Below are 21954 nucleotides of genomic sequence, written 5' to 3' on the forward strand. Positions count from 1 at the left end.
TTCTTGAAAAGCCTTAAAAGTGGGGTTTTGAACTCTATATCCAGTAGTTTGCTTTCCTCCTTTTCTGTCATTTGTGTCCTTTTTCTTTGTCTCCGCATTTTATATGCTTCCCTTTGTTGATAAAGTGGTTTTCTGCGCTAAGTATCCTCTAGGGCCCAGTGGTTCAGCCTCCCCAATTACCTGGGGAGGTTACTCTTGGTGCACCCCCTTGTGGTCTTTGTGCACAGTCTTGTTGCAGTTAAGCCTTGATTGTTGTAGGTATCACTGGGAGGAATTGACCTCCAGTCCAATTGGCTATGAGAATCCACTGTGTCTGCAGTGGGAGAACTTCTGTGCTGGAGACACCCCTCTGGAGCAAGACTTACTTCAATGGGGCTTTGGTGCTCACTGAGTCTGCCCCATGAGTGTGTCCTTTATGTTCCATGGAGCTGCAAACTGGATGGTCCCACTCTGACCTCTGGGTTTCCTGGCTCCTGGATCTCTAGGGAGGTGCTAATCTAGCCTCTGCCTTAGGCTATCCAGCAAAACCCTCCCTGTAGGGCTTGGGCGGGGCGGGTCCCAGGGTATCAACAGGGCGGGGCTAGCGGTTATAGCTGCTCTCAGAGGCTCTGCTTCTTAGTGTCTGGGCAATCTCTGCATGCCCCTCTGAAAGAAATGCCCTCAAGTTACATGGACGGGTGTCAGCATTTCCAGGGACAGAGTTGACTAAAGACAGATTTACAAACAAATTTAGAGCCAACCCAGAACACAGCAAGCTAGAGCTTTCTTGTTGCTGCCAGAGAACTGAAGAAAATGCTCAAGTGGCTTTGTTTGGTATGTATGTGTGAGTGTGTGTATGTTTCTTTAATCTTCACCCAAGGGTGTTTATTCTCTCTCTCTCTCTCTCTCTCTCTCTCTCTCTTTTTTTACCCTCCCTCGAGTTCCATCTGAGATTCTGCACTCTCTTCCATGCTTCCCTGTCTCTGGATCCACTCCATTCTTCAGTTAATTTTGTTAATTTGGTTTCATCCATGTGTGTGATCAAGAGATGCTTTTCTTTCTCTGACTGACTTGTTTCACTTAGCATGATGCTCTCCAGGTCCCTCCATGCTGTGTGAACGGTTAAGAAATACTTCCTTTTTACCGCTGCGTAGCATTCCATGTTATAAATGAACCACAGCTTTCCTATCCACTCTTCTACTGATGGACATTTGGGCTGATTTTAAATCTTAAGTATTGTAAATTGTGCTGCTATGAACATAGCGGTGCATACATTCTTTCTGATGATTGTTTCAGGCTTATTAGGATATATTCTCATTAGTGTGATCATAGGGTCAAATGGCAGTTCCATATTTAATTTTTTTTAGAAAACTCCCTATGATTCCATAATGTCTGCACCAGTCTGCATTCCTACCAGCAGTGTACTAGGGTTCCCTTTTTTCCATATCCTCACCAGCACTTGTCCTTTGTTACCGGTAGCCATGCTGACAGTTGTGAGGTGGTATCTAATTGTTACTTTAATTTGCATCTCGATGATCAGTGTCTTTCACCATTGTCACATGTCCCTTGGCCCTCTTATCCACACTGAAGCTCAGGCAGAGCCTACACTTGGAATGGCCCCAGAAGCAGAGGCTCTTAAATAGTGATGTCTGTTTTGAGACATTAACTTCGTTCATTGGAGGCAGGTTAGATGAGTTAGACACTTGAGCAACCTCTGCAAGCAACATTTAGCCTAAAGGAGACAGATGCCTAATGGCCTGAAAGAAGACACAATGCCTGCCATTCAGAAGAGAGCTGATCCTGAAGAAAGATATGCAAAACCAGCAGCTAAAGGAAGCCATGCCAGTGCTGCAGAAACAAACTTATCCTTGAAATCACCTCCCCTGAAGGCACTGAGGGTCCGGTGTATTGATAGATCCTCCCTTCCCCCAACTGGTGGGCGGGGTATGACGTAACCTGCTGCCCAGAAATACCAGAGTGACTAACCAGGTACCTTATATGGACTACACATTGGACCACCAATCCACACCTGCCAAATACCCTAAGCCTTTGTCCTGTATGGACGATGCAGTAAGCCACCAATCAGTGTGCGCCGAGTACACTAAGCCCCCACCCCTTCCCATTCCGCCCCTCAAAAGGCGTGCCCACCCTTGCACGTGCTGCTGTTCTCCCCTGGCTAGGCAGCCTGGCAGGTGCTTCTCCTCTAATAAAGCCTGTAGTCCCGGTATTAGGCCTCCGTCTGATCTTTCCAGTATACTTGGTATTTTCTTGGGCTATTTGCTCTCAAAACCAGTCCTGGAATCAGCTAAGGAAATACAGACCAATGGCCGTGGAGGCTGGGAACTACATTACCCAGAAGGCGGCGCGTGGAATGCCACCAGCCTGAGCCAATGGAAGCTCAGAAAGGGCGTTTCCGTTTTTCAAGTTCTGGTGAGCGGAAACTTTAGTCTTTTCTCCATTTTGTCTAACCGGTCGGCACTTCCTGGTCGTAGAGTCCGGTGGAGAAGCCTGGAGAGTGGTGCTCCCTGCATCCCAGCCAATGGTTTGAGCCTCCAGTGGTGCTCACAGCGCACACGTGGGATTGAACCTCGGAGTCGCCACCAGACCCGCCCAGGGCCGGGACAGGGACCGCCATTCCTGCAGCGGCTTCTGCTCCCTTCTCCGCCCCGCTCAGCCCACGAGGGCAATGGCGGCGCCCCCGCCGAGGAGACGGGCTGAGGTGAGTTCAGTCCCCCGGGTCCTCACCGCCTCCTCACACAGACACCACAGCCTGGGGAGGGCGCCTGTCCCGTCCTGCAGCTCAGTCCCGCGTGGGGGACCGTGAGGAAGGTGGAGGGGAGAGAGGAGTGTTGTGGCTTCTGAGGACACAGCAAGTGCAGGGCAGAGAAGACGGGGGTGACTTGCATCTGAAGGTCCCTGAGGATGTGGCTGTGAGTATTGACGGAAAGAGCAGAGGTTGCGGGGAGGACGGCACAGCCTCATTCGGGGCTTTCCCGGCTGTGGGTCCATCAGGGGCCTGGGGTGGTCCTGGATCCGGCTGGACTACAAGCTCTCTACACGCCATATGCCAAGTTCATGGGTGAGTCCAGCGAGATCCAGTGGCATTGGAGCAGGAAGGGGGCAGAGCTGAGGGAGTGAACCTGGGGTCTGAACATGGGACGGGGGTAAACATTACCCAGTGGTGAGCACATCTGGAGGAAGTGTGAGCTGATGGTCCCGGGACCTGTTGTGGGGACTTAAAGGTGAAGCATAAACCCAGGCTTGGCTTTGTCTTGGCGGCAGGATCTAGGAGACTGCAGTGGTGTTGCTTGGTTCGAAGGCTGGGGCCCTGCAGGCACCCTGCAGGCATCGCCCAGACCTTAAATGGCATTGTTGCCTCCCTTCCCCTCCCCTCCCCCAATCCTTCCCACCAACCCAGCTGCTCTGCTGAGGGCCATCACAGTGAGTAATGGGACTGTGATGAGAGAGCAGCCTGCACTGGCATTACGGCCTGGTGTCCACACTAACCCGGTGCCCTGGAGGAGGTTGAGGGGGGGAAGGTGTATAAGGAGTAGAATTACTGGTTCTGAGAGAGACAGCTCTGGTTACAATTGTCTCCATTCTGACAGGTTGGCGTGACCTTTGAGGACATTGCCCTGTACTTCTCCAGGGAGGAATGGAGCCTCCTTGATGAGGGTCAGAGACAGCTGTACCTGAATGTGATGCTGGAGAACTTTGAACTTATATCCTCGCTGGGTAAGACCCTCACTCTCACCAGTGACCTGGACTTGGCTTTGCCATTTCCCAGGCCCCATCCCCCATGGTGTGCTCTGTCCTCCCAGGTAGACTGTGGTACTGATGGATTTTTTCCAGTTTCCAGAGTCATTGCTGTCCTGGGGAGGATTGGTTCCACTGCTCCCTTGTATTCCTGAAGTCCCAATACTCCCTGCTGTACTACATTCACAGGGAAGGACTTGTGGTTGGTAGTGTTGTTGACATGTAAGGGATTCCACCTAAAGTAGTGAAGAAAGCATTTTCTGAAGAAGAAGGAAAAAAAAAAAGAAAGTATTTTCTGTATTCCTATTTGTCATGCGTAAATATTATTTGAAAAATTGTCTCTACATACTTATCCAGTTTGTTAACTAATTTTTTCTTGTTAAAGAATCTTTGGAATACCATGTATATTTTATATATTAATTTCTTACAACATACAGGAACACATATTTTTGCATGTGCTTAATTATGCTTTGCAGATATTACTCCCCCCACCTGCTTTTCTACGAAGTCCATGTTGTTGGCAACCCTGTGTTCTGCAGGTCTAGTGCCACCATGATTCTAGCAAGCTCAGATGCTTGTTATTGGTGCTTAGCAATTAAATATTGTTAGTGAAGTTATATAGACTTTGCTTATGAGGCAGAGTCATTGCATTGTTCTTAGCCAGCAGTATAGTATTAACATACCTTCATTATTCCCAGGGGACTCCAACTATTTGTGTGAATTTTTGTCTATATCGCAATATTTGATTTATTGTGCTGATCAGAGCTGAATCCACAATATCTCCAAGATATTCCTTCTTATGATTTGCAAGTATTTTCTCCTGTCCTCTTGATTGCCTTTCGTTGCGTTTTGTTTATTGCTGTTGTGCAGTGAAGGCGCTATTTTTCTTTATTTGTTGCAATCTGAACTGTTTATATTTTCTATTTTGTGTGGTGGTTGGTGTCACATTCAGGAAATCCTGTCCAAAACCAACCTTCAAAACGTTTTCTCTAGGTTGTCCTGAAGAATTTTAAGTTTTAGCGCTGACATTTAATTCTGTCCTGCAGGTTGAGTTAAATTTTATCAGCAGTGTCCAGTTTTGTTGTTTTACATGGGAATGTTGATTATTACCAGCCCCATTCAAAGAAGAAACTATCTTTCCTTCCTTCTGTGGCTGTTGCATTGTCAAAGATACTTGAAAGTCTGTGCCTGGGCTTATTTTTGTGTTTTTTTGTTCTGTTCTATTGATGTATGTGTCTGTGTTTCTCCAGCAACACACTGCTTGCTTGCTTTGTCTTTGTAAGAAATTGAAGCCAGGAAGAGTGATGCTACCAGCTTTGTTCTCCCTCAAGATTGATTTTGTTGGTGGAGGTTTTGATTCCATTGCAAGATTCTCTATTGATGTTTTTGTAAAATGCCATTGGAATTATTGGGATTGCATTTAATCTTTAGATTGCTTTGTATACTACAGCTGTCTCCACCCTATTTCATTTCCAGATCCATGAACACAGGTTGTCTTTCAAGTTATTTGTGTTTTCTTCCATTCCTTTCATCACTGTCTTATAGTATTCACTGTACAGATGTTTCACATTTGGGTTGAATTTATTCCTGCAAATTTTGTTGTGGTTTTTCATTATTTTGTTTTGTTTTTAATATATTTTATTGATTTGTTACAAAGAGGAAGGGAGAGGAATAGAGAGTTAGAAACATTGATGGGAAAGAAACATTAATCAGCTGCCTCCCGCACACCTACAACTGGGGATGTGCCCACAACGAAGATACCTGTCCTTGACCAGAATCAAACCTGGGACCATAAAGTACGCAGGCCGACGCTCTCTGCACTGAGCCAAACCGGTCAGGTTCCTTCATCATTTTTCTGTCAAAGAATATATTGTTAGTATGTAGAAATTGAACTGGTATTTATATATTTATGTTGCATCCTGTAACCTTTCTGAATTTAATTCTTTATTCTTCTGTTATCTTCACCTGAATAGTGAGGATATTTTTTTCATTGATTTTTTTTTTTTTTTTTTTAGAGAGAGAGCGTGGGAGACAGAGAGAGAGAGACAGAAATCGATGGGTTCCCTCCCACATGTGCCCCTACTGAGAGTGTGGATCGGACCAGCAACCCAGTACTTGCCTTTGACTGGGAATCGAACCCTTGTCTTCCAGTGCACAAGCTAGCACGCTCCTCAGTGAGCTACACTGCCTAGGGCTCTTTATTCTTTAAATTATTTATTTATTTAAATATATGTATTTTTTATTTCCTAGAGGAAGGGGAGAGAGAGATAGGAACATCAGTGATGAGAGAGAGTCATTGATCAGCTGCCTCCTGCACGACCCCCACTGGTGATTGAGCTTGCACCAATGGAGGTGTCCTAACAAAGAATTGAATTGTGACCTCCTAGTTCATGAGTCAATGCTCAATCAGTGAGACATACCGGTAGCATTTATTTATTGATTTGAGAGACAGGAAGGGAGACAGAGAAAAGGAGGAAAACACTGATCAGCTGTTCTACCCACCTCTGCATTCATTGGTTGTCCCCTACATGTGCCCTGATGGGTGATCAAATCCACAATCTTGGTGCATCAGGAGCGCACACTCACCAACTGAGCCACCTGGACAGGATTCTGAATTTCTTTATTAATTTCAGAATCTCATAGTGGGATCTTGACCAATTTCTCTATGGAGGATCATGTCATGTGCTAACATCACCATCTCTTATGATGCATTGTGGTTCATTGTGATAGCCGTAATGTCTTATCTTTCATGTGTTGTTGTTTTTTTAAATGTATTTTATTTTATTTTTTAAAAATAAATCTTTATTGTTCAGATTATTATAGTTGTTCCTCTTTTTTGCTCCCATAGCTCCCCTCCACCGGGTTCCCACTCCATCCTCTGCCCTTACCCACCCCTGCACTGTCCTCATCCATAGGTGTACAATTTTTGTCTAGTCTCTTCCCACACCCCAACCCTTTCCCCCCGAGAATTGTCAGCCACTCCCTTTCTATGCCCCTGATTGTATTATATTCACCAGCTTAATCTGTTCATCAGATTTTTTATTCACTTGATCTTTAGATTCACTTTTTGATAGATATGTATTTGTTGTTCATAATTTTTATCTTTACCTTTTTCTTCTTCTTCCTCCTCATTTTTTTTTTAAAATATATGTTTATTGAATTTTTACAGAGAGGTAGGGAGAGGGATAGAGAGTTAGAAACATCCATGAGAGAGAAACATCGATCAGCTGCCTCCTGCACACTCCCCGCTGGGGATGTGCCTGCAACCAAGGTATATGACCTTGACAAGAATCGAACCTGGGACCCTTGAGTTGACACGCTGTTGCTGTATCCACTGAGTGAAACTTGCTAGGGCTTCTACCTCTTCTTAAAGAATACCTTTCAGCATTTCCTATACTATTGGATTGTTGGTGATGAACTCTTTTAGCTTTTTCTTATCTGTGAAGCTCTTTATATGACCTTGATTCTGAATGAACGCTTTGCTGGGTACAGTAATCTAGGATATAGGTTCTTGCTATTCATCACTTTGAATATTTCTTGCCACTCCCTTCTGGCTGCATAGTTTCTGTTGAGAAATCAGCTGACAATTGTATGGGTACTCCCTTGTAGGTAACTAACTGTTTTTCTCTTGCTGCTTTAAAGATTCTCCCTTTGTCTTTTGCTCTTGGCATTTTAATTATGAAGTGTCTAAATGTGGTCCTGTTTGGATTCCCTTTTTTGGGGGGAGTGGGAGCTTTGGATTCCTTTTGTTTGGGATTCTCTGCACTTCCTGGACTTGTAAGTCTATTTCTTTCACGAGATAGGGGAAGTTTTCTGTCATTATTTCTTCAAGTAGGTTTTCAATATCTTGCTCTCTCTCTTCTGGCACCCCTATAATTCGGATGTTGGTACGCTTGAAGCTGTCCCACAGGCTCCTTACACTGTCTTCATATTTTTGGATTCTTTTTTTCATTTTGCTTTTCCGGTTGGGTGTTTTTTGCTTCTTCGTATTTCAAATCTTTGACTTGATTCTTGCGATCCTCCAGTCTGCTGTTGAGGGTCTGTATAATATTCTTTATTTCAGTCAGTGTATGCTTAATATCTAGTTGGTCCTTTATCACAACCTCAAGGGTCTCATTAGATTTCTTGTGGGTCTCATTAAGTTTATTGGCGATTTCTAGAAAATTCTTGAAAAACCTTAAAAGTGTGGTTTTGAACTCTATATCCAGTAGTTTGCTTTCCTCCATTTCTGTCATTTGTGTCCTGTTTCTTTGTCTCCGCATGATTTTATGCTTCGCTGTGTCGTTAGAGTGGCTTTCTGAGGTAGGTGTCCTATAGGGCCCAGTGGCTCAGCCTCCCCAATAACCTGAGGTAGACACTCTTGGTCCACCCCCTTGTGGGCTTTGTGCACAGTCTTGTTGTAGTTAAGCCTTGATTGTTGTAGATAACACTGGGAGGGATTGACCTCCAGACCAATTGGCTGTGAGAATCAGCTGTGTGTGCAGTGGGAGAACTTCTGTGCTGGAGACACCCCTCTGGGGCAAGACTTGCTTCAATGGGGCTTTGGTGCTCTCTGAGTCGGCCCCCTGAGTGTGTCCTTTATGGATCAGAGGAGCTGCAATCTGGATGGTCCCACTCTGACCACGGAGCACACTGGCTCCTAGATCTCTAAGTAGGTGCTAATCTAGCCTCTGCCTGAGCCTATCCAGCTGGAGCCAGCTGTGAAGCAATGCAAGTTGCCCTGGGGCCTTGGACTAGCTGCAGTTTGTTAGGTAATTATCAGATTGCAACGGGCCAGGCCTTTCATATGCCAAAGCCTAGTGGCTTGGGCAGGGCAGGGTCCCAGGAAATCAATCGGGCGGTGCGAGCAGTTATGGCTGCTCTCAGTCCTGCCCTCAGTGGCCCTGCTTCTCAGTGTGCCTGCAATTGCTGCAAGCACCCCGAGAGAAAGCTGCCCGCGAATTCTGACCCATGCCAGACAGTTCTGTTTCTGCCGTATTACTCTGGGTCCCCACGAGACTCCCCCGGAATTGGAGTTCAGAGCTTGAGATTCCCTCCCGATTGAAAAAGGCAACTGTGTCCTCAGCCACCCACCTTCTCCGCATGTGCCTCTGTACCTCTGTATTTTACTTCCACACCGCACCGCCCCTGAGTCTCGGTATGCTTTTCTCTTTCCTTCTAGTTGTAGAATTTCCACTCAGCCAGCCTTTCTGTGGTTCTGGATGATGTCCTTTCCGTCTTTTAGTTGCAGTTTTGAAGTGGTTGTGCGAGGCAGCAATCTCCGGTGTTTACCTATGCCGCCATCTTGGTTTTTCCCCTCTTCAGAGTTCTTAATCAGGATAAATCTTCTTTCATTTTTCAAGGTTACTGAGTGGCAGAATTGGATCTTCTTTTTTTTTTTTTTTTTTTTAAATATATTTTATTGATTTTTCCACAGAGAGGAAGGGAAAGGGATGGACAGTTAGGAACATCGATGAGAGACAAACATCGGTCAGCCGCCTCCTGCACTTCCCCACTGGGGAATTGCCCGCAACCAAGGTACATGCCCTTGACTGGAATCGAACCCGAGACCCCCCAGTGCTCAGGCCAGTGGTCCATCCACTGAGCCAAACCAGTTAGGGCAGAAGGTACCATTTTGCACATCCTTTTATCCAAGTGATACAACCACCAGCAGTGACTGAGAGTTCCAGATCCTGCAGATACTTGCCAATAATTAATATTATAAATCTATTTAATTTTAGCTATCCTGGTAAGTAAGTACTGGAGGAACAAATTTGAGTTTATCTAGAGAGATGATATTGAATATATTTCATTTATTTTTTGAGATTTGGATATTATCCTTTATCAATTCTTCTTTACATTTGTGTTCTCTTTCCTGAGGAGCCTTGATTTTCCCCATATTGCTGAAGGGTATTTTCACTGGAAATAGGACTCTGTTGACAGTTCTTTTATTTTTAGACTTTCTGGTTTCTAATGGAAAACGTATTGTAGCCGAAACCGGTTTGGCTCGGTGGATAGAGCGTCACCCTGCGGACTCAAGAGTCCCAGGTTCCATTCCGGTCAAGGGCATGTACCTGGGTTGCGGGCACATCCCCAGTAGGAGATGTGCAGGAGGCGGCTGATCGATGTTTCTCTCTCATCGATGTTTCTAACTCTCTGTCTCCCTTCCTCTCTGTAGAAAATCAATAAAATATATTTAAAAAAAGAAAAGGAAAACGTATTGTCATGAGAGTTACTTTTTCCTTATAGAGGAAGTGCTATTTGTCATTCAGAACTTTCAAGATTCTTTTCTTTGTTTTTATTTTTCAGAAATTTGACTATGATATGGGTAATTGCTATCTTTGGGTTTATTTCATTTTGTATTTGCTCTCCTTCTAAAATTGAGGATTTCTGTCTTTTGACCAATTGGAAGATTTTTCAGCCATTATTTCTTCAAGTACTCTTTCAGTTCCATCTTCTTTTATTTCTTCTTGGACTCCAAATGTTACAGTTTTATTTTGTGGTGTGTTTTCTATTGTTGTTTTTGTTGTTATGACGCCACTGGTTCCTGTGGTTCTGATCTTTTTCTGTTGCTGTTTTCAAGCCCATTTTCTCTCTATTCTCATTGAATATTTTTATGGTTATATTTTCTAGTTCCCTAAGTGTTTCCTCTGTTTTATCCTTTCTGCTTTCAGCCTATTCACTGAGTTATTTATTTCAGTTATTATAGTCTTCTGTACTATTATTTTCATCTGGTTTTCTTTATAGCTTCATTTTCTTTGCTGAGACTTTCTATTTACTTGCCATAACTTGCTTTTTTTTCCCATTTAAGGATGTTCAAAATCACTCATGTAAAGATTGTTTTGGCCGAAACCGGTTTGGCTCAGTGGATAGAGCGTCGGCCTGCGGACTGAAAGGTCCCATGTTTGATTCCGGTCAAGGGCATGTACCTGGGTTGCGGGCACATCCCCAGTGGGAGATGTGCAGGAGGCAGCTGATCGATGTTTCTCTCTCATCGATGTTTCTAACTCTCTCTCTCCCTTCCTCTCTGTAAAAAATCAATAAAATATATTTAAAAAAAAAAGGATTGTTTTGATGGCTGCGTTAAACTTATTATCAAATAACTCTATCATCTCTAATAGTGTTAGTCTCTATTATCTTTTTTATTCAGTTTTAGATCTTTCTGCTTCTTTGTATGACTAATTTGATCATTGACACCTAGAAATGTTGAGCATTATGAAACTTTGGATCTTTTCAAGCCATTTTATCTGGGTTGCTTTGTTACTGCTCTTGTAAGGGAAGGGTGAGATGCTATCTCATTATTTCAAGAAGAGAGTAGAAGTCCAGGTTCCCCACTTGGCCCAGGATTTGTAGGTGTCTGTGTGTGTGTGTGATTCGGTGGGGGTGGGGGGCGAAATGGGTATTCGTTATTGTTCTCAGTTGGTGGGAGTTCTGGTTCCCTACTATACTTCTGCCAATAGCTCCTCAGGTGGAGGGATAGGTCTTCCATGTTTCTATATCTCACGGTTTCCACTTACATGACCCGGAAATGACACCTTCCCAGGACTGACTCCCACCTCTGACTCCCGCCTGGCGCTGCCAGACTTCCAGACTCGGCAGTCAGTGTCGGGTCAGGATTGACTTCCGGTGTTCGGTTGTCAGTTCGGTCATTTAGGCCGCCAGGGCCCCTAGCTGTTTATATAATTAGATTCCTTTTACATAGAGAGGAGGAGAAATGGAGAAAGAGAGAGACAGATAGAGGTGGGGGAGAAAAATCAATCTGCTGGCTGCCTTCTGCACACATGCAAACCAGATATGAAAACCTCATTCTGATATGTGCCCTAAATGAGAATCGAACCCACCACCCTTCGATACACTGGAGGATGCTCCATCCAACTGAGCCACACTGACCAGGGCAATCTGTGGTGTGTTGTTTTTTTTGTTTGGTTGTTTTTTGTGGTGTTTAAAATAAAAAATTTCTAGTTTTTTAGAGAACAGGCCACTAGGATGAATGAGAATAGAAGCACAGTGGCTGATAGTGGTAACGGTAACCCGTTATTTTTATTTATTTATTTAAATATATTTTTATTGATTTAACAAGGGAGAGAGAATGAGAGATAGAAACATCAATGATGAGAGAGAATCATTGATTGGCTGCCTCCTGCACGTCCCCCAGCGGTCATGTGCCTTTGCCTTGAATGGAACTGGGACCCTTTAGTCTAAAAGCTGATGCTCTATCCACTGAGCTAAACCAGCTAGGACTAACACTTGTTTTAATACATTTTTATTGATTTCTCAGAGGAAGGGAGACAGACAGAGAGAAACATTAATGATGAGAGAGTATCACTGGTAAGCTGCCTCCTGCATGCCCCCTTACTGGAACTGAATCCACAACAACCTCGGCCTGTGACCTTGACTGGAACTGAACCTAGGACCTTTCAATCCCCAGACTGACACTCTATCCACTGAGTAAACCAGCTAGAGCTGACCCTTACTGTATTTATTTATTTACTTAGTCAGTTCGCTCGTTATTTAGTTATTATTAACCCTTGTTTTTGACCTCAGGTATTCTCAAATGTGCTTCTTCACCCAATTTACTGTCATCCTTTCTATGCAGTTGTCCTTATTTGGTATTCTGTATTCCTTTTTGGATTCATGGTACTCTTATTCTCATTTCCTGTGGAATGTTTTTCTCATGGATAGCTGTCTACTTACTCTGGGATGGGGAAAGATTCTCTCTCTCTCTCATTCTGCCATCTTGCTGATGTCACTCTCATAGGTCTTTTGTCTGTGATCTCCTTTGTGCTTTGTTGTTCTACCACAGTGCTGACCATCCATCTTTTTAGTTTTTCTTTTTAAGATTTGCATAATTTATCCCATGCAGTGGCTCAACTGGGATTTAAGAGGCAGAATCCTTTGTGCATCACAGGAGAAACATGACTTTATCAATGATAGTCAAGACTAGAGGTCCTCAAACTTTGTAAACAGGGGGCCAGTTCACTGTCCCTCAGACTGTTGAAGGTCCAGACTATAGTTTTTAAAAAAACTATGAACAAATTCCTATGCACACTGCACATATCTTATTTTGAAGTAAGAAAACAAATAGGGAACAATTACAATATTTGTATTTGCATGTGGCCCGCGAGCCGTAGTTTGAGGACCTCTGGGCTAGACCCGGAGGCAGTCTTGCCTTGGTGAAGGGCTGTGGGACAGTTTTCACGCATGGGCTTTGTTACATTCATAACTAGGAACCCATTTTGTTCAACAGTGTTGTCTTACCATTGCCCACTCCTCACCCAATTCTACTTCTTCTTACTTAATGTTGACACTTTTCAGTTTTAACACTTGGAGTGCGGGAAACGAGTTAAGTCGGCTCGCGTGAATTGCGCGTACTCCGCGGGAGCCGTCTTTAACTCGGTTCATATAGATTTGCGGTGGAGTGCGGGAAACGTGTAAACTCGGGCCGATTGTAACTGCGTATTACCAAATATTTGTTTGTAATCCACCCTTTTGGTGGATGGAACAAAACCAAAAGACAGAGCCATCTTATATTTTGGCGGGAAATTCACCCGCACTCCAAGTGTTAATACTGATCATTCCACTCGGATTCCCAGCCCGTGGATAACCTTAACCTCTCTAAACTTTGCACCTCTACCTCTTTCACAAATCTCTCTTTATTTCACTACAATACTGTTCCATACCTTCAGGCCTTAGAGTGCACATGTGTTATTATGTTGGCGTTGAACATCACGTGCTCTAATTGGATTGATCATTTGTGGTTTTGATCATATTGAAATTATTCTACACAGACTCATATCACCAGCATGAAAGGTCCTAAAGGAAGCCATTTGTGGAGTAATAACGAGCAGACACTACCTCTCTTCTTTTTGTGCCAGCCTATGCTTCTGTCCTCCCTTAGTGAGATTTTGATCATCCAGTGACCGTTTGGGCCATGTTATATATAACAGCTATTTCCTGAGAGTCTGACTCACTTGTCTTGAAAATCGTTGTAGGGAATCATGTCTAGTCATGACAGAGAAACATCTGTGTGGAAAATATTCTGTTTTTATTAGGTCAACACGCACTTCAGCTACGTTTCCTTGTTTTCAGGTTGCTGCTGTGGAGAAGAGAATGTGGAGGTCCCGACTGAACAAAAGGTTTCTGGAAGATTGTCACAGGCAAGGAATCCAAATTTACCCTTGTCTTCCCAGAAGAGTCACCCTGTGAGAGTTGTGGGCTAGTCCTGGGAAACATTTTGCACATGATGGAGCTATAGGGAACACAACACAGACAGATACTGTTGAGCTGTGGGGCATGTGCAAAAAGATTTTCTTTGTGTGCAAAATTTCACCAAAGCATGTGAGAGAGAAGACTTTCATTAGAGGTGTGGAAAGGCTGTCACTTGCAAACAGCTGGAAGTTCAATGTGTCCCAGAATCATTTCACATGCAGGGATGTTGGGCAGGTTGTCCTTAATGGCTCAGGACATCTCCACCTAAAGGCTACTCAGACCAGGGACAGCCCAAATGCTATTTTGATGAGTGTGCTGGCATTTCAAAGGAGAAAAAATTATTTCAGCAGAAAAGAATGTAAGAAAGACATTAGTTGCTCCCACACATTTATTCAGAAAAAAGGTGTCCATCTTGGGAGTGGTTGTTATGTGTGCTCTTAATGTGGTAAATATTTTTTGGTTTTCATTTTCAACAGAGAGTTCACACTGGAGAAAAGCCTTATCAATGCAGTGAATCTGGAAAATCTTTTACAAGGAGCAGTGTTCTTCAATATCATCAGAGGGTTCACACTGGAAAAAAGCCTTATCGATGCACTGAATGTGGTAAATCTTTTACATGTAAGTCCAAATTTCATCGTCATCAGACAGTTCATACAGGAGAAAGGCCTTTTCAATGCAGTGAATGTGGAAAATCTTTTACCCAGAAGACATACCTTCATTGTCACCAGAGATTTCATAGGGGAGAAAATCCTTTTAAATGCAGTGAATGTGGAAAATGTTTTCTAAGTAGGAGTGGTCTCCAATATCATCAGAGACTTCACACTGGAGAAAAGCCTTATCATTGCAGTGAATCTCAAAAATCTTTTACCACTAAGACCGTCCTTCATCGTCATCAGAGAGTTCATACGGGAGAAAAACTTTATAAATGCAGTGAATGTGGAAAACCCTTTAAAAGTAGAGGAGGTCTCCGATATCATCGGGGTGTTCACACTAGAGTACAGCCTTATCAATGTAGTGAATGTGGGAAATCTTTTACCCAGAGCAATGTCCTTCATAATCATCAGAGACTTCATAGAGGAGAAAAGCCTTACAAATGTAGTGAATGTGGGAAGTCTTTTCCCACTAATTTCGAACTTAATCGTCATCAGAGAGTTCATACGGCAGAAAAGCCTTATAAATGCAGTGAATGTGGAAAATCACTTAAATCTAGAGAAAGTCTCCAATATCATCAGAGAGTTCACACTGGAGAAAAGCCTCATCAATGCAGTGAATGTCAAAAATCTTTTACCAGTAAGACCACCCTTCATTGTCATCAAAGAGTTCATACGGGAGAAAAACCTTATAAATGCAGTGAATGTGGAAAATCTTTTAAAAGTAGAGTAGGTCTTCAATGTCATCGGAATGTTCACACTGGAGAAAAGCCTTATCAATGTAGTGCATGTGAAAAGTCTTTTACCCAGCGCACTGCCCTTCATTATCATCGGAGACTTCATACAGGAGAAAAGCCTTATAAATGCACTGAATGTCAAAAATCTTTTATCACTAAGATAGTCCTTCATCATCATCAGAGAGTTCATACAGGAGAAAAGCCTTTTCAATGTAGTGAATGTGGAAAATCTTATACCAGTAAGAACAGTCTTCATCTTCATCAGAAAGTACATACGGGAGAAAAGCCTTTTAAATGCAGTGAATGTGGAAAATGTTTTCAAAGTTTCAGTGGTTTCCAATATCATCAGAGAGTTCACACTGGAGAAAAGCCTTATCAATGCAGTAAATGTGGAAAATCTTTTGCCATTAAGATCGACCTTCGTCGTCATGAGAGAGTTCATACGGGAGAAAAGCCTTATGAATGCAGCGAATGTGGGAAATGTTTTAAAAGTAGAAAAGGTTTCCAATATCATCAGAGAACTCACACTGGAGAAAAGCCTTATCAATGCAGTGAATGTCAAAAATCTTTTGCTAGTAAGACGGTCCTTCATCATCATCAGAGAGTTCATACAGGAGAAAAGCCTTTCCAATGTAGTGAATGTGGAAAATCTTTTTCAAGTTGTAATGGTCTCCAGTATCATCAGAGAGTTCACACTGGAGAAAAGCCTTATCAATGCAATGAATGTGGGAAAACTTTTACAGGTCCCAATGGTCTCCAATCTCATCAGAGAGTTCACACTGGAGAAAAGCCTTATCAATGCTTTGAATGTGGGAAAACTTTTACAGGTCCCAATGGTCTCCAATATCATCAGAGAGTTCACAATGGGGAAAAGCCATTATGAGTGCAATTAATATGAGGTATCTCTCAGCCAAATTTCTAAATTCGCTCTCCGCATATATGAGGCCAAATGTGAGAAATTTCTTAGATGTGTAGGAAATGTAGTTTCTTAGTTAGGACTTAACATTAGTACAAGAAAATTTGTGAATCCTCATTTTTCGGAATTGTGTCTCATACATTTAATCACCTACATTATATAAACTTCCAATTAGTGTTTTAGTTATTGTCTTTGTTTTATGTTGGATCACTGTGTAATTATGTTGCACTTGCTAACATACAGAGATGTCCTGCCAGATCTATGCCCCTTCTTATTTCTGTTGTTGATGGTATTTCACCTGAACCACCTATAAGGTCCCTACAAATGCCATCAATCTCCATCCTCATGTGCCCAGCAAAGCTAACTCTGCTGTCTTTTTTGTTGAAGAAAATGAAGAATACCTGATCCCATAGTTCTTTCTTGTTTCCCTGTTATGCGTTGCCACCTAGGACTTATTACTGTTGGCCCCAGTAAACATGTTGCAGAGGGAATGCTTTCCCTGAATGCCAGTGATGAATTAATTGAGTGCCTGAGTCATCAGTGGAAGAACTGCCAGTCTCATGTCTCTTTGCTTTGTACTGGTGGACTTTGATCCAAATCCAGAAAGATGGTGCCATTACAATGCAGAAGCATATGAAGATGATGACCATCATCCTAGGGGTGGTGTTCAGTGTCAGACCTCTTAATGGGGCCAGTCAATAACACTCACTGCTGGCATTTTATATACAGTAGTGAATGAGGGAAGGACTGTAACCTTAATATGCTCACTACTTGGTTTGGTTTTTGTTTTAATATTCAAGTATAGTAATGTTTTAAAAAGTTCAATGAAGAATAAACACAAATGCTCAAATATAAAAGCTCTGAAAAAAATATTTTATTGATGTTACAAAGAGGATGTGAAATGGGTAGAGAGTTAGAAACATCGCTCAGTCCATCAGCTGCCTCCTGCACCTTCCCTACTGGAGATGTGCCTGCAGCCAAGGTACATGCCCTTGAGCAGAATCGAATCTGGGACCCTTTGGTCCACAGGCCAGCACTGTATACCCTGAGCCAAACTAGTTAGGGCTCTGATAGATATTCTTATCATTGATATATCACCATCAGTTTGTCCATTTAAATATTTGTTTATTTCCTAAAAAGTCTCGTACAAACATTTCTGTGTAATTTTACATATATGTGTGTGTGTGTGTGTGTGTGTTATTTACCTTTGTCAAAAATTCAGTGCATAGTCTGGGTTTTTGAGTAGATGAATGTTTAAATTTACAGACATTAGCAAATTGTGATCTAACCAGAATACACCACCAGGGTCTGGCTTGTGGGCTAGATCCACAGAAGTGGGTGTGCATGGGGGGGCTCTTTCATCAATGTTTCTCTCCCTCACCCTTCTCTCTAAAAATTACTAAGCTATTCTTTAAAAATAGAAAATAAACTTTAACTGATTGTAGTTTTTTACATTTTTCAGCAGTGTGTTAGGGATTCACAATCTCCACATCCTAGAGAATAATTTGTTCAGTCAAGAATTGATTTAAACTGTAAAAAAAAAAAAAATATATATATATATATATATATATATATATATATATATATATATTATTGATTTTTTTTACAGAGAGGAAGGGAGAGGGATAGAGAGCTAGAAACATCAATCAGCTGCCTCCTGCACACCCCACACTGGGGATGTGACCGCAACCAAGGTATATTCCCTTGACTGGAATCTGAGACCCTTCAGTCCACAGGCCGATGCTCTATCCACTGAGCCAAATCTGTAAGGGCTAAACTTTTTTTTTTGAGATGTTTGTAGTGCTGCTTCACTGTTTGTATATTTTCTAGGAATTTATGCTGAGCCTTCTCTCAAACGTGTGTTTCCTGAGCGTGTATCTTTCTTAAAACATCATATGCTCTGCCTGATGTGCTATGAGTTTAGGCAGTTTTCTTTAACAAAAGAATTGTGGAACAACAAAGATGGATGTTGGCATTTCACTCATTTAGTGCATTTTTACTATAGAAAATAAACATTTTTTGTATTGGAGTAATATGTTTTAATATTTTTTTCCTTAAAAAATATTTTAATTGCCCTAGCTGGTTTGGCTCAGTGAATAGAGCATCAGCCTTCGGACTGAAAGGTCCAGGTGAGTTTCTAGTCAAGGGCAGGTGCCCTGGTTGCGGGCTCAATCCCCAGTGTTGGGACTGCAGGAGGCAGCCAATCAATCATTCTCTCTCATCATTGATGTTTCTCTCTCTCTACCTCTCCCTTCCTCTGTGAAATCAATAAAAATATATTTTAAAATATTTTAATTTATTCTACTAAATTAATACACATATTTAATTGATTTTTAAAATAGTTTTATTGATTTCATAAACCAATGGTCAGTAAACTGCGGCTCACGAGACACATGCGGCTCTCTGGCCCCTTGAGTGTGGCTCTTCCACAAAATATCACGTGTGGGCGCGCACATACAGTGCGATTGAAACTTTCTGGCCCATGGGCAGAAGTTGGTTTTTGGCCTGGGCGAGTCTATTTTGAACAAGTACTGTTGATATTTGTCTCTGTTGACTACTGAGTTTGCCAACCATTGTACGTAGACCAAGGGAGATGGAGAGAGCGAGAGAGAGAAACGATGATAGCCAGGTGAAGGGGGCTCAGTCTACCTATGAACCAGGAGGTCACAGTTCCATTGCCCCTCAGAGCACATGCGTGGGCCCCCTGCTAGATCACCAGGTGGGGCTTGCAGGAGGCAGCTTATCACTGATTCTCATCATTGATATTTCTATCTTTCTGACTCTCTTCCTCTATGAAATCAATTAAAAATTAAAGAAAATTGAGTCCCTCATTTTAAAAAAGAAAAGGAACATTAATGATGAGAGGGAATCATTGATCGCTGCTTCCTCCACACCCTGCTGGGGTTGGAGCCTTCAATCCAGGCATGTTCTCTGACTGGGAATCTAACCAAGGACCTCTTTTTGCACAGGTTTAAGCTCAAGCACTGACCCATGCCAGCGCGGTGATTCATTACTTTTTCAATGCTATGCCCTGTGCAATGAACACTTTTAATTTTAACCTGCACTACTAACATTCTCCATTGCTTTCAGAACACCAGTCATCTGATCCTGCACTAAACCCTTGATTTGTCATCTTCTGCATTGTCCTTGTCTCCTGTCATGGGGATTCTTGGGTTGGAACAGTTCTCTCAGGAAGTCAGGAGGACATTTGGTTGGGCAGGTGTTTTATAGTCCCGAAGCCAATGCAGTGGGAATTGGGGGGCAGTGATCAGACTCTCTATGCCATGGATCCAGGCATCCTAGATTTGAATTTCAGATTCTCTATTATCACTGGGACTTGCAGTGAAATAACCCCTTCTGCTGGTCTAAATCAGTTTCCTCCTGTGAAAAACAAGTATGAGGTAAGTCCCCATGCCGGAGCTATTGGAGAAGGTCCAGTGGTAAGGTGTCCACTTGTGTAATGCAGCTGTGCCTGCAGCCTGCCGTGGCTCTAGCAACTCCATCCTCTCCCTGCAGAGACCTTCCCAGGCAGGCGCTTCTCACTCCCCCGATGCCCGCAAGCACCTTTGTCTTTGGGTGCATTTTAGTGAGAAATGGGACCTATAAGGAGCCACTGACTCTGCTGCAGGGAGGCAGGTGCTATGGGCACTCAGGTCTCATTGTGGTGCGTCCCGTATCAAATTGCTGAAAAAGTTCAGTGTCAGGAATGAAGTCAGCTCCCCAAGTTTACACCACAGACAAGTGTCAGATTCAAGGAGCTGGATTTTATCTATTATTTTCTCCAGCGTCAGACACAGTCTGTACCTCAGATGTTTAGCCCTCACTGGAGCAGTTATGCGATTCCTTCCATTCCCTTTACATCCCAGAGCACTTGCCCTTGGCCTCCCTGTGTTCAGGGGAACGGCATCATTTCTCAGCTGCAGTGGTTTCTCCAGGGGAACCTTCTTTCAGAGTGAGCTGCTGTTTGTCTGCCTTCCCTCTGATCCCAGCACAGACTATGACCCTCAGGAGACCTCGGTAATTAGGGCTGGGTCTCTGCACTTGTGCCCATATGCTGGGTGTCATGCTGCCATTCTCTTTACTGGGGTGAATTTCATGCTTCAGTTTGACCCTTCATATGTGACACTGACACTCACCCTTCAGGAGAGGATAGGATTTGACATGAATTTTGGGACCTAATATTCGGAAGTGATGGTGGAGTCCTACATGATCCTGGTCTCATTGGACGGGTGCTCACCTCATTCCTGCATAGGACCCACTGCCATGTGATCCTGTGCTATATATCCCTCCTGGCTGAGACAATGGCACTCACCATGCTTTCCCTGCAGCCTGGATCATGTTGTGGACTCCCATCCTCCCCAGTCTCCTGTGTCTGCACCATTGGTCCTTGGATTGGAACAGAGTCCTTTTGAGGACAAGCCCTCACCATAGTGCACAACACACTGGGCCACAACGGAGGTCCTTACTGTGCTTTTCCTGACAAGCTACGCTGACTGACTCTCCACACACAACATTTTTTGACTCTAGGTTAAGTTGGCTTTTCAGATGATGGTGTTTGCCATTTCGGACTGGTTTTTGAGTCCTTTCCATATACTAAGCATGTCAAGCTCAAAGGCTAACATGAGCCATATAAACAAGGTTTAAGTTTATGTGAGCTGCAAAAAAACAAAAATATAAAACAAAAAAAACCCCCACAAAATCAAATTTGAATTTTATAGAAATGTAGGCTTATTTCGATAGGTTGAATACAAAGGACTGATTAAAATTCTGATGGGCATTCACGCTTAGCGCCATATTGTGAAATGGGTATAGATATGTAACCTCTAACTGACGTAAAGAAAATTTTGTAACTTGTTTGTATTGTCTGTATCCTGATGTCACTCTGTACTTCAGGGACTCGGACACGCTCCAGCCAAGGGTTACACCTGTTTCTACTAAACTTTCAAAGAGTAGGTAGTTTCCACTGGATTGTTCAAAGAATGGGTTGTGGTTAAAAAGCTCCAGCCAGGTGTGACACCGTACTGGCCGCTGTCGAGTTTGTGACACCTTTTAAAAAGGCTCTTAGGGAAAGGCTCGGGGCTGCCAGGATGGGCCTCCCTGTGTGGAGGCACCTGTTGCAGACGCTGGCCAGCTTTCAATAAATCCTCGCTTGCTGCTAAGACCTAATTGGAGTTGGTGGTCTTACTGTCGCGAACATTGGTCCATAACAAAATGAGTGATCGTTATTGAATATTCATTCTGGGCCCCCTGCAGCCTGAGGGACCCACCTTTGACAGGCTTGATTATACAGCAGGTATACATTTTAATAAGTTTTTTTTTATTGTTTTCCCCTGTTAATCTGTGTTATATCCATTTAATTTTCTATTTTATTTTTTAAAAATATATTTCTATTGATCTCAGAGAGGCAGGGAGAGTGAGAGACAAACATCTATGATAGCCCAGAATCATTTCTGGGCTATCTCCTGTGTGCCCCACACTGGGGATCAAGCCCGCAACCCGGGCATGTGCCCCTAACTGGAATTGAACAGGAACCCTTCAGTCCACAGGCCGAATCTCTGTCCACTAAGCCAAATCAGCTAAGGCTAACCATTTAATTTGTAGACTAACCAAAGAACCTACAAAAGAAGGGAAAATTATTTTGCCTCTACAATGTCATTTCCCTCATCTTCTTTCACAATCACTCCCTTTACTCCACAAAATAAAGGAATACTGTTAAGTTTTGGGCGGT

The 21954-nt window shown here is 43.0% G+C and overlaps 1 protein-coding gene across 1 annotated transcript; it reads left to right on the forward strand.

Moving 5' to 3' along the window:
- Positions 1–2471: 2471 nt before the first annotated feature.
- LOC139000369 (zinc finger protein 850-like) lies at positions 2472–17722 on the forward strand. The gene is made up of 4 exons (XM_070402596.1): positions 2472–2698; positions 3588–3714; positions 13804–13871; positions 14400–17722. Exons 1-4 carry the CDS (start codon positions 2666–2668, stop codon positions 16191–16193), a joined length of 2022 nt encoding a protein of 673 aa, XP_070258697.1. The 5' UTR covers positions 2472–2665; the 3' UTR covers positions 16194–17722.
- The last annotated feature ends 4232 nt before the right edge of the window (positions 17723–21954 follow it).

The sequence above is a fragment of the Myotis yumanensis genome, unplaced genomic scaffold (assembly GCF_028538775.1).
Source record: "Myotis yumanensis isolate MYYU_CA2020_CCGP unplaced genomic scaffold, mMyoYum1.0.hap1 SCAF_23, whole genome shotgun sequence".
Taxonomy (NCBI): domain Eukaryota; kingdom Metazoa; phylum Chordata; class Mammalia; order Chiroptera; family Vespertilionidae; genus Myotis; species Myotis yumanensis.

What these genes read in the sequence shown, in the direction of transcription:
- LOC139000369 (XM_070402596.1), top strand. Translation starts at nt 2,666, where the DNA reads ATGGCGGCGCCCCCGCCGAGGAGACGGGCTGAG. An exon ending in CGCCGAGGAGACGGGCTGAG is followed by an intron (nt 2,699 to 3,587) that starts GTGAGTTCAGTC and finishes CCATTCTGACAG; the next exon opens with GTTGGCGTGACCTTTGAGGA. An exon ending in TTTCTGGAAGATTGTCACAG is followed by an intron (nt 13,872 to 14,399) that starts GCAAGGAATCCA and finishes CATTTTCAACAG; the next exon opens with AGAGTTCACACTGGAGAAAA.